Below are 21,612 nucleotides of genomic sequence, written 5' to 3'. Positions count from 1 at the left end.
ATACGCCTAGGTTACTTGTTATTCCCATGCTTTTACGTCCATCTGCATAAGTTACTGAATTTCCTCTATTTCAAGAACCACCTGATATCAACAGCTCATCTATCCAAGGTACTTAATATTACCCATTTTCCCCATGCTTCAATAGGGGATACTGCGACACTCTTCGTCTGTCTGTCCATAACTATGTTTCCTCCTGTACTGCTGGGTGAAAATATTCACCAAACTTGGTGCATCGGTTGCTCATATAGTGATTGTCTGCAAGGTATGATATTTTGGGTATGAATATTGCGCAGCTTAACTGGCCAATATTTGTGGTCATCAATGGTCAAATAGATTTCAAACATGCAATAATTACGCTAACATTGGTAAATGTTGTTTGACCAAACTTACTCTCATATCTACTTGTGTCATCCAGAAACACTGCCTCCCCTGTGACAATGCTTTCAGAGTGAATATTGGGAACTGGTTTCCAGACTGGGTCATCCAGTGCTTGCCCTTTGGGAGCCTCCTGGTATACCTGCACCCCTTCACAGGGTCCCATGGGCAGATCTTTGAGGTCATCCATAGACTTTGGGTTGTCTGATACCTGGGAAAACACTTTCATGTAAAACTTGAAGAAAAATGCAGAGGCAAGGGAAAGCTTGTATCCATTTTGTTTCTGTTCAGTGACAGGAAGTAGATCTCTAGAAATGGAGTCCAGAACTTTATTGAGCAGTACCTCATTCCAGGCCCTGTAAATTGAATGTTCAAAGAGTATTAACATATTCAATTGGAAAGCATGTTTAGAATCAGAAAAAAAACTATCTGGAGCATTAAGATTTTGTAAATTTAATGGGGGAATCAGACTAGAAAAACCTATTTTAACAGTATTAACTGTAGATGAGCCTTGGCATTAAACATTTAGATGATCAGAAATTTGTGAAAATTTATAACCTTGAATAAAAGCATTCTAATGGGGAAAATATATTAACTTAGTGTAAATATGGCAACAAAGGTCAGTACTGGTAAGTATTTTATTTAGAAATAATACTGTGAGATTAATAATAATAATGTAATGATACCATATATACGAAACATACCATATCCTGAGGTGTCATTTATTTTTATGGGGCTCAATTTTCGTGGTTTTGTAATTTTTTAAAAAAAAGAAATTTTCTTGGATACTTAGGTATTTAATTTTATTGTTTAAGTCTCTACAAATATCTAAATTAATGAATACATAACAATAAAACAATGCTGAAGTAAACATTAAGTTACCTGAATATTTAAAACAATACTACCACATGTATGAGCACAAATCGAAGTCCTGCCAAGTACAATACTTACACCATCTTTTCATCAACATCAATGGAAGCTGATGCAGCCAACAACACTATAACAATACTATCACTTTTATGAGCACAAATAAAACACCTGTCAAGATCAATCACTCATATCGTGTTTTTGTCTTAGAGTGCTCAACATCAGTGCAAACTGATGCCACCAAAGTGTGAAGAAACTAACTAAACTGAAAGACACTCCTTTGTTTGTGCCTGCCTGATATACAGACCAACTTCAACCACTAGACTTGACATTAAATAAAGAGTAGAAAGAAGAACTAAAATCACACTTACACAACTAGTATGCTAAACATCATGGAAAAGGAAGATGTTACTGGTGATGATCAGTGCACTGTATTAGTGAACCTTGCAACCTCATTCATAAAGCCAATACTGAATGGATAATAGCAGCTCACAAAGTGTGAAAGATTGGATCAAATTATCATTGGTTTTGAGAAAGTTGGACTTGTTTACTTCTGTAATTTGGGCATTATTTACCAGAATATCATCAATATAATTGAGAATGCAGAATCTTCACAAAAAATTTGTTATAATTCCTCCACATTTTGGATTTGTTGACACCTCTATATCTGATTTTGCATTATATACAGGTAAATATAAGACTTACATTCCTTTGACAGCAGAGGTGTCCAAAGAAAGTGGTGTGCCACCTACTCCTCCAAAACAAAGTTTAAGTGACTTTACAATCTTGCCTCCCTCTTCAAACTCAGCAAACATGCCTGCATTGGCAATCGCCAGAGAGAAGGTCCTTCTGTCAGCATGTTTAGCAAATAACAAGTAGTCATTCTATAAAAAAAATCACAAATATTATTGTAAAATTGATTAATTATCTGAGTTCTGTGGACCAGTGTGTCTCGTCAGAGAATTATGGTAAAATGATCTTTCTGCTTGCACAGGCAACAAAGGAACTGGTCCTGTATTATCAAAATGTTGTAGGCAAAACTCTCAAGCTCAAACTCAAAACCCCCAAATTAGATACTTGACATGCATTTCTATCTATATCATTAAAATTTAGCATTGTAGAACTCAACCCACCAATCAGATACCTGATGTGAATAAACATCATCAAAACTTAATGTTGTACAACTCAAAAACCCCAATTACATACCTGATGTGAATAAACATCATCAAAACTTAATGTTGTACAACTCAAAAACCCCAATTACATACCTGATGTGAATAAACATCATCAAAACTTAATGTTGTACAACTCAAAAACCCCAGTTACATACCTGATGTGAATAAACATCATCAAAACTTAATGTTGTACAACTCAAAAACCCCAATTACATACCTGATGTGAATAAACATCATCAAAACTTAATGTTGTACAACTCAAAAACCCCAATTACATACCTGATGTGAATAAACATCATCAAAGCTTAATGTTGTACAACTCAAAAACCCCAATTACATACCTGATGTGAATAAACATCATCAAAACTTAATGTTGTACAACTCAAAAACCCCAATTACATACCTGATGTGAATAAACATCATCAAAACTTAATGTTGTACAACTCAAAAACCCCAATTACATACCTGATGTGAATAAACATCATCAAAACTTAATGTTGTACAACTCAAAAACCCCAATTACATACCTGATGTGAATAAACATCATCAAAACTTAATGTTGTACAACTCAAAAACCCCAATTACATACCTGATGTGAATAAACATCATCAAAACTTAATGTTGTACAACTCAAAAACCCCAATTACATACCTGATGTGAATAAACATCATCAAAACTTAATGTTGTACAACTCAAAAACCCCAATTACATACCTGATGTGAATAAACATCATCAAAACTTAATGTTGTACAACTCAAAAACCCCAATTACATACCTGATGTGAATAAACATCATCAAAACTTAATGTTGTACAACTCAAAAACCCCAATTACATACCTGATGTGAATAAACATCATCAAAACTTAATGTTGTACAACTCAAAAACCCCAATTACATACCTGATGTGAATAAACATCATCAAAACTTAATGTTGTACAACTCAAAAACCCCAATTACATACCTGATGTGAATAAACATCATCAAAACTTAATGTTGTACAACTCAAAAACCCCAATTACATACCTGATGTGAATAAACATCATCAAAACTTAATGTTGTACAACTCAAAAACCCCAGTTACATACCTGATGTGAATAAACATCATCAAAACTTAATGTTGTACAACTCAAAAACCCCAATTACATACCTGATGTGAATAAACATCATCAAAACTTAATGTTGTACAACTCAAAAACCCCAATTACATACCTGATGTGAATAAACATCAAAACTTAATGTTGTACAACTCAAAAACCCCAATTACATACCTGATGTGAATAAACATCATCAAAACTTAATGTTGTACAACTCAAAAACCCCAATTACATACCTGATGTGAATAAACATCATCAAAACTTAATGTTGTACAACTCAAAAACTCCAATTACATACCTGATGTGAATAAACATCATCAAAACTTAATGTTGTACAACTCAAAAACCCCAATTACATACCTGATGTGAATAAACATCAAAACTTAATGTTGTACAACTCAAAAACCCCAATTACATACCTGATGTGAATAAACATCATCAAAACTTAATGTTGTACAACTCAAAAACCCCAATTACATACCTGATGTGAATAAACATCATCAAAACTTAATGTTGTACAACTCAAAAACTCCAATTACATACCTGATGTGAATAAACATCATCAAAACTTAATGTTGTACAACTCAAAAACCCCAATTACATACCTGATGTGAATAAACATCATCAGAACTTAATGTTGTACAACTCAAAAACCCCAATTACATACCTGATGTGAATAAACATCATCAAAACTTAATGTTGTACAACTCAAAAACCCCAATTAGATACCTGATGTGAATAAACATCATCAAAACTTAATGTTGTACAACTTAAAAACCCCAATTACATACCTGATGTGAATAAACATCATCAAAACTTAATGTTGTACAACTCAAAAACCCCAGTTACATACCTGATGTGAATAAACATCATCAAAATTTTGCTTTGTAGTAAAACTCAAAACACCAAAGTTAGACTTGTCATTCAAATTAAGCATTATAGTAGAACTAAAAATAAATCCAAACAGATATGATACTTGGTGTGCATCTATGCCATCGACAGTAAGCACTGTAGTTGAGAGATCTGATTCATGAAAATCAGGAAAATTTGTTGACTTTTTACAGCTACATCCATACCAATGATCTGCTATCATTTAATAATGTCATACCTTAGTGCTGTAGGGAATAAGAATGGAATGGATGATATCATTTAATAATGTCATACCTTAGTGCTGTAAGGGATAAGAATGGAATTGATGATATCATTTAATAATGTCATACCTTAGTGCTGTAAGGAATAACAATGGAATGGATGATTTCACTATCTGCATATACTCTGTGTTTATTCAGAAAATACTTTTTTTCCTCTCTGCAATCATCTGTAAAAACAATAAATATTTTGGTCAGAAAACAATAATGCTCACCTGCATACAAGCAACAAAAGACTCAAATGGGCCTTGTGTCACTCACCTGACATTATCTGGTCTAGAACGTAAGTATAGTAGTAATATGGCAGGTGCCCTGAGTTGAAGACACCCATGTCAGGATAATTTCTAGTTATTTGGCTTGAACTAGTAGTATCTTGTGCATTAGTTAACTTTGTTTCAATTTTTAATAACAGCTGGACTAGATGGTGTATTGGTGTTTTTGGTAAGCATGAGAAATGATGGTCATGATATGACTTTACAAATCAAACTTTGTTGTCACATGTGTTCAGGCAGATTTGCAGAGAAAATCATTCTAAAATGTATTATTAGATTGAATGGTCATGGCTGGGTAGTTATCAATGTGTAAATATTACTTATTCACTTACAATGTAATTGAAGCCCAAAGGACTTTATGTTAACTTTAGGAAGCGATGAGGTAACAATTTATACTTCAATAAATACCCAACCATGATCATTTAATCCTTATAAATCCAATTTACCTAATTTCTGTCTCCATATCAGCAGATTTCATCAACAAAGCATTCAAAATTAGGTAGCTCTTAGTTTCGTTTCATTAGCTAACTTCACTGCACCAGAACATCTAGCCTCATCTTCACTAGCCAAAGATCATCGACTCTTCAATAAATACCCAACCATGATCATTTAATCCTTATAAATCCAATTTACCTAATTTCTGTCTCCATATCAGCAGATTTCATCAACAAAGCATTCAAAATTAGGTAGCTCTTAGTTTTGTTTCATTAGCTAACTTCACTGCACCAGAACATCTAGCCTCATCTTCACTAGCCAAAGATCATCGACTCTTCTATAGCATTATACAGTACAGTGTTAGAGCAGGTTATGCCAGTGATCTAAGGAACTTGGTCATTTTTGTAAATTTTGTTTGGTTGTTTTTCTTTAAACCAGGCTATTACTTTTTCTTTTTGGCAAGAAAACACGTGTATGGCAGGTAGCAGATAATAAAGCAGTAGTATATACATAACACAGGTATACATATAGAGTAGCAATACATACATAATGTAGCTTATATACATAAAATAGCAATATTTACCTAAAGTAGTAATTAATTACATAATGCAGGTAATATATATATATATATATATATATATATATATATATATATATATGCAGGTACTATATATAAAGTAGCAGTACATTCATAATGAAGTAATATATACATAATGCAGGTAATACACACAAAGCAGTAATATATACATCAGGGGTTGGCAACCTATTTTACATAGTGTGACACTTTTTTCTGTATTAATTACAATATGAATTAGCGCATGCCACCACTAAGAGAGTAACACTGTTAAAATCAAGATTTTTGGCTGCCCTTCATGTGCTACACAAAACCTCATGATGTGCCACCTTGTGGCACGTGTGACATAGGTTCATACCCCTGATATACATAAAACAGGTAATACAGGTAAGGCAGATAATATAAACAAGTCAGGTAATATATATCATACAATAATAGATGCATAAAGCCGTTAATGAACACAAGACAGGTAATATATATAAAACAGGTAATATGCACAAAGCATAAATAGTGGTGTAGGCAGATAACTTTCAGAACGTTTGTTGCGAAAAGCAAGCATGTGAGGGCTGGAATTGTAAAGAAGAATATCTACATAAAGGAGGTAATGTACACAAAGCAGCAACATATACATAGAGCAGTAATATATATATATATATATATATATATATATATATATATATATATATATATATATATAATAGTGTGTGATTTGGATTTTCAACGTAGCTTTAAAAAACAATCAGTCATATCGCTATGATGTCTGCAATGTGACAGGATATAGTGATGTCTAGCACTGATGCCCCACCCGGTCCTAACACTAACCTCTTAATGCTGAGCGCCAAGCGAGGTAGCTGTTAGTACCATTTTTGTTAAGTCTTTGGTATGACTTGGCTGGGGATCAAACCCACGACCTCCCGCATCCAAGGCAGATGCTCTAACCACTAGGCCACTGGAGCGGTCATATATAATAGTAATAGATACATAAAGAAGGTAATATATATAAAGTACTAATAGTATTTCCGTATTTCTCAGATTTTAATACTTAGGAAACAAAATGATTCTCACAGAGATTTGATACAAAAACATGGCACTAACATCTCTAATATGCATGTGAATGAATTCTAAAGAAAATGTCAAACATGCATGCATCCACACTACTTACTAGAAACTGTGACAACAACTGCACCTACTGCACTAAGAAGTGGGACAAAGTCAAAGTTGGAACATCCTGCTGCAATATTTCCTCCCAGTGTCTGCAAAGATAAATCAGCAGTAATGTTTATGGCATGCCAGCTCAATACAGGCTATTTAGTGTTCAAAAAAATAACAAATATTATACGATATGACAAATATTAAATATACACTAACTGACATAATACCACACTGCAAACTTAAATATTATTATTTGGGAACTTTTGCACGTTTAAAGCTCATTATAATGATCTTGTTACATGCATACACATACTAGTAGAGATATCTCCCTTTGTCTATATTGGGAGCTCTTAAATAAGGAGGTAAATTCTTCCTTCAAAAATGGCCATGCTGAATAAATCACATGTAAGATCAGTTTCTGAGACTGATTTGACCAGCCAAGTAGAGTGGTAAAAAGATACCAACCATGGCACATTCCAGGTAAATTGTGATGTTAAGTATCTGTCAATCCTCCTGGCAGTTTGTAACACAGTTCTAAATTAAATAGTGCCAATCCCCCTGGCAGTTTGTAACACAGTTCTAAATTAAATAGTGCCAATCCCCCTGGCAATTTGTAACACAGTTCTAAATTAAATAGTGCCAATCCCCCTGGCAGTTTGTAACACAGTTCTAAATTAAATGGTGCCAATCCCCTGGCAGTTTGTAACACAGTTCTAAATTAAATGGTGAAAGATACTAATCATGCATTGTTCCAAGATATCATTTTTTTCTAAAGTGGTTGCAATCCTATTGGCAGTTTGTACCCACCCTCTTCCAATTTTAAAAATGAAATGCCTCAAGGACACAAAAAGGTATAAAACTTAGTCCTTTCATCAATCATTTTTTTTTAACCTGACGGTTGAAAGGCGGTCTCTGGCAGCATCATCTTCTTTGTGTTTCAAACTAAACAGAAGCTTACGATGTAAATGACAAGCCTGCTCAATGTTTTTTCCTGGGTTCTGGACAAGTTCATGTCGATAAAGTGTCCGAAATTATAATGCTAGTATTGTCACTACATAATGGCCTTTGAGATAAAGATCCACAGAGGAAAATAGTTATAATTATTGTGTGTGTGTGTGTGTGCTTCAGATTTTTAATGTAGCTTTTTCAATTTTTCAGTCATATCGCTATGATGTATGCATTGTGGCAGTTTACAGTGATGTCCAGCACTGGGGCATCATGCCGCAGAGATGTAGCACGATGTCCCACCCAGTCATATTATCATGACACCAGGCCGATCTGTCCTAACACTAACCTCCTAATGCTGAGTGCCAAGCAAAGCAGCTGTTAGTACCGTTTTTTAAAGTCTTTGGTATGACTCGACCAAGGATTGAATTCACAAGCCCCTGCATCTGAGGCGGATGCTCTAACCACTAGACCACCGGAGCGGTTTATAATTATTTAAAAAAATCACTAATTGAAGATATTTGGTGGGAGCATCAATATTGTATATGATAAACTGAAAGGAATTATTGTAGTTTTATAGTAGTATTAATTCATTTTACAGTGATGTCTGAAACCTTATTTTGAAATGACAAAATTAACCGTAACATTATGAAATCTGTTATTCTCTAAATGACAAACATACCGCCACATTTCTGATTTGATCCGATCCATATCTACGGATCATGTGTAGAAATGCTGGAATATACCTCTGCTTCTCCTCTGTAAATAATGTGGGTATACAGTATGAGACGAGAATTATACTACCTATATTATCCAAAAATATAAATAGAATATTTCATCTACTAAGATTTATGTCATTTACAGAATTTAACACATTATAATCAGGCAAGAATCTTCTCTTTATATATATGTCTGTGAACCAGTCCAGCTTTCTTTAAACGAGATTAGCACTTAGCAACATAATGTAAGTAACAGTAGAATAATATGTGTATTCCGTATTACTGTATATACGTGTATACAAATTAGATTAAACTGCAAACAACACAGACCCTGATTTGATAATGCACAGAATCAGGGTCTATATTGTTTGCTCAGCAGATTAGTCTTAACAAACTTCATCGCCCGCACATAATAAATAGACATACATGTGACACAACTAGGACATCAAACCAGTAGATTTACAAATTTTTATACGTAGATTGTTTTCTACAAGTAGATATTTTAATGACATAAATTTTACATTTTTAATGGGGAATGAAAAGAAAACAAGTGGATTTTTTTATATATATCTGAAATGCATTCTCTTCATTCTCTACAGAACAGAAACGTTTGAAAACAAGTCAGATTTTAATGGAAAATGTTACAATAATAATGAATGAATACAAGTCAGGGTATGAAAATGTATGTAACTGGATGAATTCACAATAATCCAAAAATCGTGATTTAGTCCAAAATATCAATGAGCATTTAGTCATTCCAATGAATAATTTTTAAATAAATGATTACACTCAAATTATATCTGAACACAACAATTACTCTTGAGTCTGAACTTAAAATAGGAATGAATAATTCTGTTCATCATAACCTTATATACAAATCTAAGACAAAATAAAATGACCAAGATGTGGTTCAAAAGTTCACTTCCAAAACCTCTAAGATCAAAAGGCCATGTCAACATGCTTACAAATACTATGTTGAAGTACTACCTACAATCATGAATATAAGTTAAGCACACATTACAGGAAGACTGGTTCCGATTGGTTTCTGTTATGTTTGGATAGAATATATAAAAATTCAAATTTCTTTAGAGAATGACTTGGATTGGCTAAGTGGATAATACCTTGAAGTATTGCTTGGAAGTTGAGGGTGCTGATTTATGTACATGTGTGGCTATGGGAGGGTCGGTGTAGTGACGGTGTGTGCATTGAGTTTTTGTCTATCTGTCCAGATGTTTTTCCATCTCACCTGGTAAACTGATTGCCGCTGATTTTAGTTCAGTCTCAAGTTCACTAAAGGTAAGTCCAGCCCCAATTTTCATCCCAGTCTCTTCAAGCTTGAAGAACTTTAATTCAGGTAGATCACTCCCACTGATTAAGTAGGTCTGCTCTCCTAGATTTTTATGCATCTTCATAAGATATGCTGAAAAAGGAAAGAAATAATTCATGCTGACATCGATTATAAATGTGTTAGTAGAACACAAATACTTCGATGCATGGCTGGAATGCTCAGTTAAATGCTAAACTGAACTGAAAGAACACACCGATGAAAACACTGATGTAAGATAATATGTTCACTACACATTTACTACAAGCTGTGCAGAAAAGAAGTACTAATTACCCTGAATGAGAAATATATCACTTAGTTTCATTCACAATAGTTGTATCTTGTGATGAGAAATGGTGATAAAAAAAACCCAGAACAGCATCCATGTCTGCAATTCAGTGAATTTTCAAAAGAACATCTTGAGATGTATATAAACTTACCCGAGTTTCATGCATGAATGATTTCAACACCAACACCACTCACTCAATAAATATTGAAACAGAATGGTCTGTGTAATCCACCATCTTGGTGCTGAAGTTATGGAAGAGTCCATTTTTTAATCAAGAGGTTATGGGAGCCACTGCATGCAACTAGTGAACAAACATAGTTTGCATCAACTAGTTTTCATAAAACTATTAATTTTTTTTTTTAAAGTCTATTTATAATATGCTTTGTCTAATGAGCAGATGCTTGTTTGCAAGTAGCATGCAACTACTTCCACAAATGCTTAGTCCTGTATAAACAACAGACTCTTCCATAACTTATAAATCCACAATACACACAGACAATACTTTTTCAGATTGTATCAAATGTGTGGTGGTGCTCTGTATGTTGATAAAAATGGTGCTTAAATAATTCATGCACAAAACAAATTCAGTAATTTAAACTACATTTCAAGATGTTTATGTTAAACTTCATGGAGCTATAGATGCAGCTATCAGTCTTGATGGGTGAAATGAAAGAATTATAGTTTTTATCATTTTTGAAGTTAAATCAGAGCAAAATACCTATAATATGGTAAATATATTAAGCTGATGACTCATTAGCTGATGACTAACCATTCATATGAACAATAAACAGATGTGGACTATTACTGCACAAATCATCACATTAAAAGAAACTCAAGAAAGAATGAGAATGCATGTTCCCCGATGTCATTTAATATATTCTCTCAAAAGAAGTACAGATGACTCAACGAGAGAATAGATCAGGGTTGAGGATGATGGTACAGGTTCAGTTTCCAATCCTGTAGGAAACATATTGGTCTTTCAAATGCCGAGGCAAAATGTCAAGAAGAATTCTGAAATCTTCCATTTAGAATCATAAGAACACTTCTCAAGGTAGGTATAGCCCTGTTCAATAAGGGTTATTATCTCCCCTGGTTTATTACCTCCCCTTGCACGCTCTTCATAAATAAGTAAGAACACTTCTCAAGGTGGGTATAAGCTATGGGTTTGATTTTGTGGGTTAATGCCACATTTCAGCACAAGATAGGCCATACATGATGGCCATTATAACTGGTGGAAGACAAATCTGGCTAAATCCTGGGATGAAACACTGACCCAAGGGAAGCGTCTGTCAAGCTTTCTCACATACCCACATTAGCTGACCCTGGGAATTGACCGCATGCAGAGGTGAGATGGCAGTGATAGGAAAAGCTGAACATCTTAGACCACTCAGCCACCTGAGACCCCATGAACTACGGGTATCAGTTGTCTATCAAAAACAATAGTTTTCTCAGGTTCTCATGTTTCCTCAACTTCAATGATCCCTGTGAGATCCTGCACTTGATTCTCCTTTTGAAACTTTTCTAATTAAATTCATATTACAAGAGGCCATATGGGTATTCGCTATCATAAGTCAAACTGCCCCATTGACTATAATGACAATATGGCCTTCCCAATCCAAGCATAGTTACTTCCAGCCTTCTCAGGTGGATGAAAGATTACCAGATGTGAGCTCAAATAAGGAAATTGTATACAGTTGGTAAAGATTTATTCATATAAATAAGTACGGGAAGGGTTAAGAGCATATCCCTTAACATTACAAAAATAAATGCTAAAAGCAAATTTCCTTTCAAATCCTATCTGATTTTTGCATTCGAAAAAATGAAGATTCACATCCTATCTATTGGCATGCATCTGTCAATGATAAATTATGTTTTATTCCTGCAGTATGTGTTGTCATGGCTAACTCTTAGTGATGACAAAGACAAATTACATACATGCAGTATTTTTCTCTAACATTAAAAAAAAATAAAAAAATGTAAAACGAAAAGATTTTCAATGCAACATTCAAAAATATTTATTTGTTAATGAAGTAAATTATTGAGCAGAAATGTACCTAATCTTGTGTTTCCCATGACAATATGAGCAGATGGGTATTTCTGTTTCAGTGAAAGCAGTTCTTCCAGATTTGCTGGTACAAACCATAACCAGTTACCTCCCTTGAAGAGCATGGCTCTTTGGGGATTGACTTCTGCCAGCTTAGAACAGAAAGAAAACAGCAACTTTGTTATATGTGATACAAGGACATTTAATTGTTTCTTTTTTCTTAAATGTAAAATGATATAATGTGTTTTTAAACTAAAATGACCCAAATGGAGAAAATAAAAGTCTAAATCCCAAAAAATGAAATACGTAAAAATTTATAAATTTAAAAATTGTTGTAATGCCACAAAAATCTATCATAAATAATCACAAGTTGGGTCCAACAGCAAATTTCACAGACCCAGATTTGCCATCACATAATGCAACAGTAGATCTGGGTCTCTGCAGTTCATTAAGAGTAATCAGTTGAACAAACAACACAGACCCTGATCTTTCGGCATATTATGTGATGGCAAATCTGGCTCTGTGTTGTTTTCAGTACTCAAATCATTTACATATGCATATAAACAAGCATTCAAATTTTATTTGCCTACATGTAAACAATGAAAAAGAGTTAAAAGTAAAATGTAAAATGTAAAAAGTTGAAGTACAGACGGCCTCAAGGCATATTAGTTCTATAGCTAATTTAATAACTTTCTGAAAATAAAGTCATCATAAATATATAAATAAAAATGTACATACAATTTTTTTATCCTTCTAATTCAAATGGTTTTTGCTTAACAATGCTAATGAAGTGTTTGTAAAATAACGTCACAGTCCAAAAAGTTCGAAAAAGGTGAAACAATGTTAAAAATTTTTTGTAATGTTCCAAAAATGTAATTACTTAACTTTATGATTATGGATGTAAAATTTCATTCAAATAATTCAATAGTTCTTGTGCAAAAGCACTAAAATATATTCAGGAAAGACATGAACAAAACTAAAAGCTTCCGTCTTTTTTTATAGAGGATCAATAAAAATGCTTAAAAACATTTATATAAAAATTTTCATGAATAAAATTCAACCATCATACGTCAGAAATATTTTAAAAGGTTTCACATGATTTTAAACATTTTTCTTGATTCTGCTATCAAGTTAGCAAAACTGAATTTAAAAAAATTGTGAAGCAACAATTTTCATCCACAGTTATGGAAAAATGGGTACTTGATTTGAAGTACAAGGAAAATTATGCCTGTAAAAAAAACTTTCTCAGAATTTTTTCATTTCAATGATTTTTCAAATTAAGGTAAAGTAAAACTTCCCAAAACAAGAGGCAAAAGTGGACATGAGATGCCACGCCTAGTCAACATCAGACTAAATCGCTAAATACATGAGTAGCTGGCCAAGAAAATTAACGGATGTGACGGACATAATGGATGTCGGAATGGCATTTTCATTTAGAATAAAGTAGACATTATTAGAAGTCTTCTGTTGCATAACACTGGTCAACAGTGAAATCATTACTGACTTGAAAAGGCCCTAATCTGTAGTATTTTGGTGTGCCGAACACAAATATAACCGTGAAAAATTTGTATTGGCTCTCGTTTTGAAGATATTCATATACCTCATTTTCTATGTTTCACTGTGTAAATTTCTCCAGTAGGACTGCAGCAACATCCGGAATAATGATGTAACATTGCATAATACCATCATGCTCACATCATCCACAGTTGATTGCATCATTTTCTGATGCAATGCAATACTAATGCCATGCGGCTGCTGAAGTAAGTTGACGTCAGCAGTGTACTATACATGTGTAGGCCTATTATACTAATGCCAGGCGGCTGCTGAAGCTGACGTAAGCAGTGTACTATATAAAGCCCAATCAGATAGGTTCAGCATTTAAAATATTTTAGACGTTGTGCGAGACAGTTCAAGCTACTGTTACATAAAACTTATTATTTTATCCATTTACGTACAATAAAGAACAGTAATGCCTCTAAAGTGTGTTAATACCGCGGACAATTTTTGCTATATTTGTGGGGAAGTGACATTTGCCAACCAGAAGAAAAGTATCAATTCTCAAGTGAAGAAGGCATATCATCTTTACTTCGGATGCAAGGTTGGTAACCAAGACAAGCCTTGGGCTCCGCATATATGCTGTGCTACATGTACAACACAGCTTTCACAGTGGTTGAATTGCAAAAGGTCATCAATGCCGTTTGCAGTCCCAATTGTGTGGAGAGAGCCAAGCAACCACCTAAATGACTGTTACTTCTGCTTGGTTCCTCCTCTTTCCGGCGGAATAACGAAGCGAAAGAAGTCGAGAATAGTCTACCCAAACATTCCGTCTGCATTGAGACCAGTTCCACATGGTGAGGGACTTCCTATTCCAGAACCTCCAGCAGAATATTCTCTTGATTCATCTGACGAAGACAAAGGTGAGTCGACCTGTTCTTCTCCTGGTCCATCAGCATGCAGTGATCCAGATTTTCACTGTGGTGCATCATCAACCCCACACAGAATAACACAGGAAGAACTAAATGACCTGATTCGTGATTTGGACTTATCAAAGAACAAGGCAGAATTGCTAGGATCAAGACTCCAACAATGGAATCTTCTAGAAGAAGATGTCACAATTACTGCATATCGAAAGCGCCACCAGCAATTGGAGCCTTTCTTCAGAAAGGAAAGTAATCTGATATTCTGTTCCGATATTGAGGGCCTCATGAATGCTTTAAAAATCACTCATGACCCACAAGAATGGAGACTATTTGTGGACTCTTCGAAACTGAGTCTCAAGGCTGTGCTTTTGCACAATGGAAACATTCTTCCATCTATTCCAGTAGCGTATGCTGTCCACATGAAAGAGACATACGATAACTTAAGGCAGCTACTGAATTCCATTGAGTATAACAAGTACAGCTGGCACCTCTGTGGTGATTTGAAGGTAGTTGCCCTTTTAATGGGACTGCAGCAAGGATATACAAAATACATGTGTTTCTTATGCGAGTGGGATAGCCGAGCAAGGGAAATGCACTACATGAGGAAGGAATGGACTCACAGGCAGAATGTAGCCATTGGAGAGAAGAATATCCAACACCCAGCTCTGGTTGAGGCTCAGAAAATCTTGCTACCACCCCTTCACATCAAACTAGGTTTGATGAAGAACTTCGTGAAAGCCATTGACCGGACTTTGCCAGCATTCCGATACCTGCATGAAAAATTCCCTGGACTCAGCGAAGCAAAGATTAAAGAGGGAGTTTTTGTGGGTCCTCAGATTCAAGAGCTTTTCAAAGATGACCGGTTCAACAACTTGCTGGAAGGTGACGCGAAACAAGCATGGAATGCTTTTCGCCTAGTTTCTACAAACTTCCTCGGAAATGTTAGGGCAGAAAACTATAAGGAACTAGTAGAAGACATGTTGATGAAGTATAAGAAACTTGGCTGCAATATGTCTCTAAAGATTCACTTCCTTCATTCCCATTTGGATTTCTTTCCTAGCAACTGTGGTATTGTTAGTGATGAACACGGCGAACGTTTTCATCAAGATATCGCAACAATGGAACAAAGATACCAGGGAAAATGGTCCACTACAATGCTGGCTGACTACTGCTGGACACTCCTCAGAGATGCTCCCGAACAGCTGTACAAGAGACAGGCGAAGAAATCTAAGATGTAGTCAATGACTTGATTTTTTATAGGTAGGCTATTACAGTTGACCTTTTACTATTGGAATGCATTTCGTTATGTAAACATTAATTTCTTGCAGATTACAAAAAAACTAGAGCCAATTTTGCAATTTGACTGTCATATTCGTGTTCAGCACATAAAAATTGATAAGAATTGACTAATTTTATTTCAGTAACATGACTTTTGTAAAAATTTGTTGTCCAGTGTAATCCATGTAAATATGACCATCCATTCAGGGGAAGTAGCGACAGCAAAATGTTTACAACAGCCATCATGGCAGCTTTATTGGAAGTATGACTGGTACCATTTTCATTTCGGATCAACAAGGTATCATAAGAAGTCTACTAGTGGAAACCCCATTACAAGTGGAAACCCCATGTTGATATACCATCTATTTCAGAGAAGTAGAAATAAGAACATTTTCAAGATGGCTACCTTGGTGGCCATATTAGACACCAGATCTGCAGCATTTTCATTTATTACCAACTTGACATTATATGAAATTCTTTTGGTGAAACCCTACGTCAGTATGACTTTCCATTCAAAAGAAGACAAGATTTTCAAGATGGCTGACATAGTGGCCATAATTAACATCAGATGTGCACCATGTTTCATTAGGACCAAATAGACATCTTATGGCGTCTGTTGGAGAAAATTCAACATTGATATAATCATCCATTCAGTAGAAGTAGCTATAGCAAGATTTTTAAAATGGCTGCTATGGTGGCTATATTGGATGTCTGAGTGGCTCCATTTTCATTTAGGATTAACCATACAATAGGATGAATGTGTGTAAAGTTTTATGGCAATCCTCCATGTAGTTTAGGAGAAGTGATTACAACTAGAGTTAACAAATGGACAGGTGATGGAATAAAGGCCATCACATAAGCCCCTCTGGACTATGAAAGTAGAGGTAATGAAATCGTTTCAAGATTTCTCTAAATATTTTATCTTCATCCACATTTGATGGCAAATCAGTACCATTTGTCCAATGCTTAAAGGAATTTATGTTAAGATGTTTTCTGTCAGAGCAGGTCAAATTCTGTTGAGCAGTTTTGTTTACATAAACTTCCTGAAAATGTTTTTCTATTTTACTAACATGGGCATATCTGATGGCAGATTGGCATCATCAGTATGAATCTGAAATGCCTTTACAGAAGTGTGCTTACTGTAAACATTGTTACAATTCTGCTGAACTGTTTTTGAGAAGAACTTGTTAAAAGGTTTTGCTATGTTTGGTTATCACAATGGAAATTTATTCACTTGAGAAGAAATGTCTTTTATTAACAGCGCCATATTTGACAGCAGAACAGTTATCATTTGTACAAATTGGAAAGCTCCTTATTCCAGAATGTTTTCTGACAATTTTGGTTGAAAACTTATCTTGGTCACTGAGGAGTTTTTAACTGATAAAATGTTGATGGATGAGACTCAATATACAATGGATGACACATATTAGATGCAGGGCCATACCGTAAGTTCGCTTGACCGTAAGGCAATATGAGATAAAACAAAGAGAAGTAGCATTCACAACAATTACCTTAAGTCCTGGTGGGAATATTGTTACTTGAGACTCGTCCGTAGGAACATAGATTCTCTTTGCCTTACTGTCACCCTACAGTTATAAATAAATAATAAACACACAATATGACTACAAAAATCCACATTTTTTTGCATTAAATAATGTCCATTGAACTAGAATGTTTTACACATATAACAAGAAATTCTGATACGAAGGAACAAGTGGCTGAGATGGAAAATATGTAAATCATGAATTAAATCTTTTGTTATCCATGTAGTTCTAATGTTTAAATGACATATTCATATGTATGTTATGTCAAAAAAACTATTCAAACCACCAGCCTTTCATATCACTCTACTCTGCCTTCATACATAGCACAAAAAGGATCTCTAAGGAACAAAAAATGTTCATCTCAAATAACACTCATGGTCTGATGGACTTGAAAATGCATGCAACATGTTATTAAGAAGACATTACAGTACGTGTAACCTGCCTGACAATGAACAAAACAATGTAGATTAACTGCAATGGCTCACTGTTGCCAATCTCCACATTATTTACTGCATATTCCAAACCTCCCTCATTCCTCATTCACACCACAGCCAATCTCCACACTATTTACTGCATATACCAAACCTCCCATATTCACAACACTGCCAATCTCCACACTATTTACTGCTTATTCCAAACCTGCTCCATTCCTCATTCACATCACAGCCAATCTGTATACTATTTACCCCATATTCCAAACCTCCCTCATTCCTCATTCACACCACTGCCAATCTCCACACTATTTACTGCATATTCCAAACCTCCCTCATTCCTCATTCACACCACTGCCAATCTCCACACTATTTACTGCATATTCCAAACCTCCCTCATTCCTCATTCACACCACTGCCAATCTCCACACTATTTACTCCATATTCCAAACCTCCCTCATTCCTCATCCACACCACTGCCAATCTCCACACTATTTACTCCATATTACAAACCTCCCTCATTCCTCATTCACACAAATGCCAATCTCCACACTATTTACTCCATATTCCAAACCTCCCTCATTCCTCATCCACACCACTGCCAATCTCCACACTATTTACTCCATATTACAAACCTCCCTCATTCCTCATTCACACAAATGCCAATCTCCACACTATTTACTCCATAATCCAAACCTCCATTTCTTTCATTTGCACCAACGCCACTGCCAATCTCCACAATATTTACTGCATCTTTCAAACCTCCCTCATTCCTCATTCACACCACTGCCAATCTCCACACTATTTACTGCATATTTCAAACCTCCCTCATTTCTCATTCACACAAATGCCAATCTCCACACTATTTACTGCACATAACAAACCTCCCTCATTCCTCATTCACGCCAATTCCAATCTCCACACTATTAACTGCATATTTCAAACCTACCTCACTCCTCATTCACACCAATGCCAATCTACCACACTATTTTTCTCCACACTATTTATTGCATATTCAAATCACCTTCATTCCTCTCAATCACACCATTGCTAGTCTCCCCACTTTTACTGCATATTCCAAACTTCCCTCATTCCTACCCACTCCCTGACCATAATTCACAGGCATAATGCAAAATCTGTGTCATAAATATTACTTGTTCCTGCTATGACTACACGCATGAAGTTTGCTCAGAAAATACTGAAAACTCCTCAACAACTGAAATGTTTGGGAGATCTGACATCTGACCCAACTACCCCTTCCAGGGTCAAAAGCTAAGAGTGACACTCCTCTTAAATAACTCAGAGGGTTAAAATTTCAAGAATTTCAAACCAGTGGATGAGATGTGGTAATCGACTAACTGATAGATAGCCATAGAGTGTATCCCAATGAGCATGAGAAAAGAGAAACTAATATTTTCTAGTAAAATATATTTCTTCACAAATACTTATCCAATCATAATATCTTAGGAGAACTAACTAGCAAATCTATCCCTCCCAGGTAGAATCTTTTAGGTAAAAAGCACAAGCTAACTGCCCAACTAGTTAATAATAGGGCAGAGTGACCTCTCCTTGGTACAAGGATTGATGCCAAATCCCATGAATATTTCAGTTACTACTGGAGTGGAATGCATGCATGCTCTCTATATGCTGGGAGGGTAGGAGGGTGAACTGAGTCCCCAAGACCATCTGTTGGATCCCCATGTCATGATGGTAAATCTTCTCCAATCAGCTTTAAAAAATTGGATTCTTTTTCATACTGGGATCTGAGATAAGGCTAGGATGTAGGGCCTGGATATATGTCATTGAGATATTGATTGTGGAAACGATGGGCCTCCCTCCGAGCCCCTGCAACCCTGTTGGCTGCCTCGTAAATCCCTCCACTATAGAAGAGATTGAAAGGGCTGATACTGTGTAGCAAATTCCATCAAACTGATCATTAAGGAGAACATAGGATGGAGGTTGTTAGCATACCTTGGTCCAAGATAGGTCTGTAATCTGGGAGCAGAAAGGACTGAATCTCTTCAAATGTTGTAAGTTCAGTTACTATTATGGCTATAGTATCTTGTACCTCTATGTTATGAAGTGGACCCTATCATGAATTTGCACACGCTTATTCCGTTGAGATTCATGGTGAAAGGATATAAGATGTGGTCCACATACTGCGAATCAATCATCAAAATATTGGACATAAGGTTGATCTCATGGTCATGAAACTGCAAATCCACTCATTTTGTATTCAAATGGAAAACAGGAGGCATTTATGATATAATACACCCTTAGATGCTTGAGACTCATAACTGATGATGTACTCAGTCCTGAAATGTCTAGAACTGTTCTGATTGTGATTGTGGAAGCAATTGAAAGTAGAATCTTTCATAGATGATTATGACCTTATGTCAAAACTGTAGACCTGGCAGGTAACGTAAAAAAAAAAGAGGACATGGCTCATCCAAGTAAGATCTAAAAATGACAAGGGAACTTGAATGCCTGTTTCATCATCTCTAGATCGTGGTAGTAAGTCAACATCTCCTGTGGTACCTGCAAAGTAGTTGGAGAAGAATGTTGATGATAGCAGAACACTACACTTCCAGCACCTATCACTTCTAACATGTCAATAAGTAAAGTCTCTTGCATGGCAGCAGCTTGAGGGCGAGTGAAGAGACCTCCCTTGAAAATGGAGGCCTTAAGTTGGACATCATATGCTGGAAGTGTTTTGAGGTACTACTGTCAAGATGACCGCTATCGCTTAACCAGCTTGAAGCAGCTGTTCCATTTTTTGTGCTGTTTTTCATGATATATGTGCTTGTTTTCTGTCTTCGTCTACATTATTTTGTTCATCATACATTGGCTGTTCAGTTCATATGTGTTTCATCATCTCGTTGTTTTAGAAACCAGAAGAATTAGACATTTTCTCTGCTGGCTTGCTCCACTGCTACAAATTCCTCTGTTGTTGAACAAACCGCCATCATGTGATACTCACCAGTCAACCCGTTTATGCTATGATGGACCCTCATTAATTGCTTTAAATGATCACTCCTTGGTTCTCCACACTACATTGTGCTCCAGACTAAATGAAATGGAACTACATTCATAATTACTTAATGTAAACAGAAGTGAAAAAAGAAACGTTTCAAAGCTGGCCGGCGTAGAACAGGAAGAATTCTAGTCATCTCCCTTATGCCCTTTCTGGCTCAACAATTTAAAAATTCGACCGTTAATTTAGATAACCTAACTCAAATCCCTATTAAACTGTCAACCTTTGTGTCAAACATCCAACAGATACCTCTGCGTATTGCATTATTTCAATACCCAATCAGTAGGACCACCGGAAAAGCGCACAGAAATAGTTAATTTTATCAAGATCAGAATATCTTTTTCCTGACAGAAATAAGGCTAAAAACATCAGGAGATGAGCCCCAGTGTATGGATCTAACACCCACTGGTTACTCCATCAAATCGTTTGCCCGTCACTCTTGCGGAGGTGGAATTGCTGTCATTATAAAGAACTCCATGATCAAATGTCTTA

At 35.5% G+C, this 21,612-nt stretch overlaps 1 protein-coding gene across 1 annotated transcript in view; it reads right to left on the bottom strand.

Annotated features, from left to right (window-relative positions):
• LOC149791590 (xanthine dehydrogenase/oxidase-like) overlaps positions 1-21,612 on the bottom strand; it is a 123,971-nt gene that overhangs the window by 78,099 nt on the left and 24,260 nt on the right. The window contains exons 8-15 of the mRNA XM_089970144.1: positions 17,623-17,697; positions 12,424-12,565; positions 10,003-10,176; positions 8,720-8,796; positions 7,103-7,193; positions 4,732-4,829; positions 1,948-2,126; positions 391-731 (exon numbers count right to left, since the gene is read on the bottom strand). Coding sequence (XP_089826270.1) covers positions 391-731; positions 1,948-2,126; positions 4,732-4,829; positions 7,103-7,193; positions 8,720-8,796; positions 10,003-10,176; positions 12,424-12,565; positions 17,623-17,697 — 1,177 coding nt within the window. The remainder of the gene's footprint in view (positions 1-390; positions 732-1,947; positions 2,127-4,731; positions 4,830-7,102; positions 7,194-8,719; positions 8,797-10,002; positions 10,177-12,423; positions 12,566-17,622; positions 17,698-21,612) is intronic.

This window comes from Sinohyriopsis cumingii, chromosome 9, assembly GCF_028554795.1.
Source record: "Sinohyriopsis cumingii isolate HCF-2022 chromosome 9, ASM2855479v2, whole genome shotgun sequence".
Taxonomy (NCBI): Eukaryota; Metazoa; Mollusca; class Bivalvia; order Unionida; family Unionidae; genus Sinohyriopsis; species Sinohyriopsis cumingii.
Note: the sequence above shows the minus strand (reverse complement) of the source record. Positions and strands in the feature narration are given on the sequence as shown.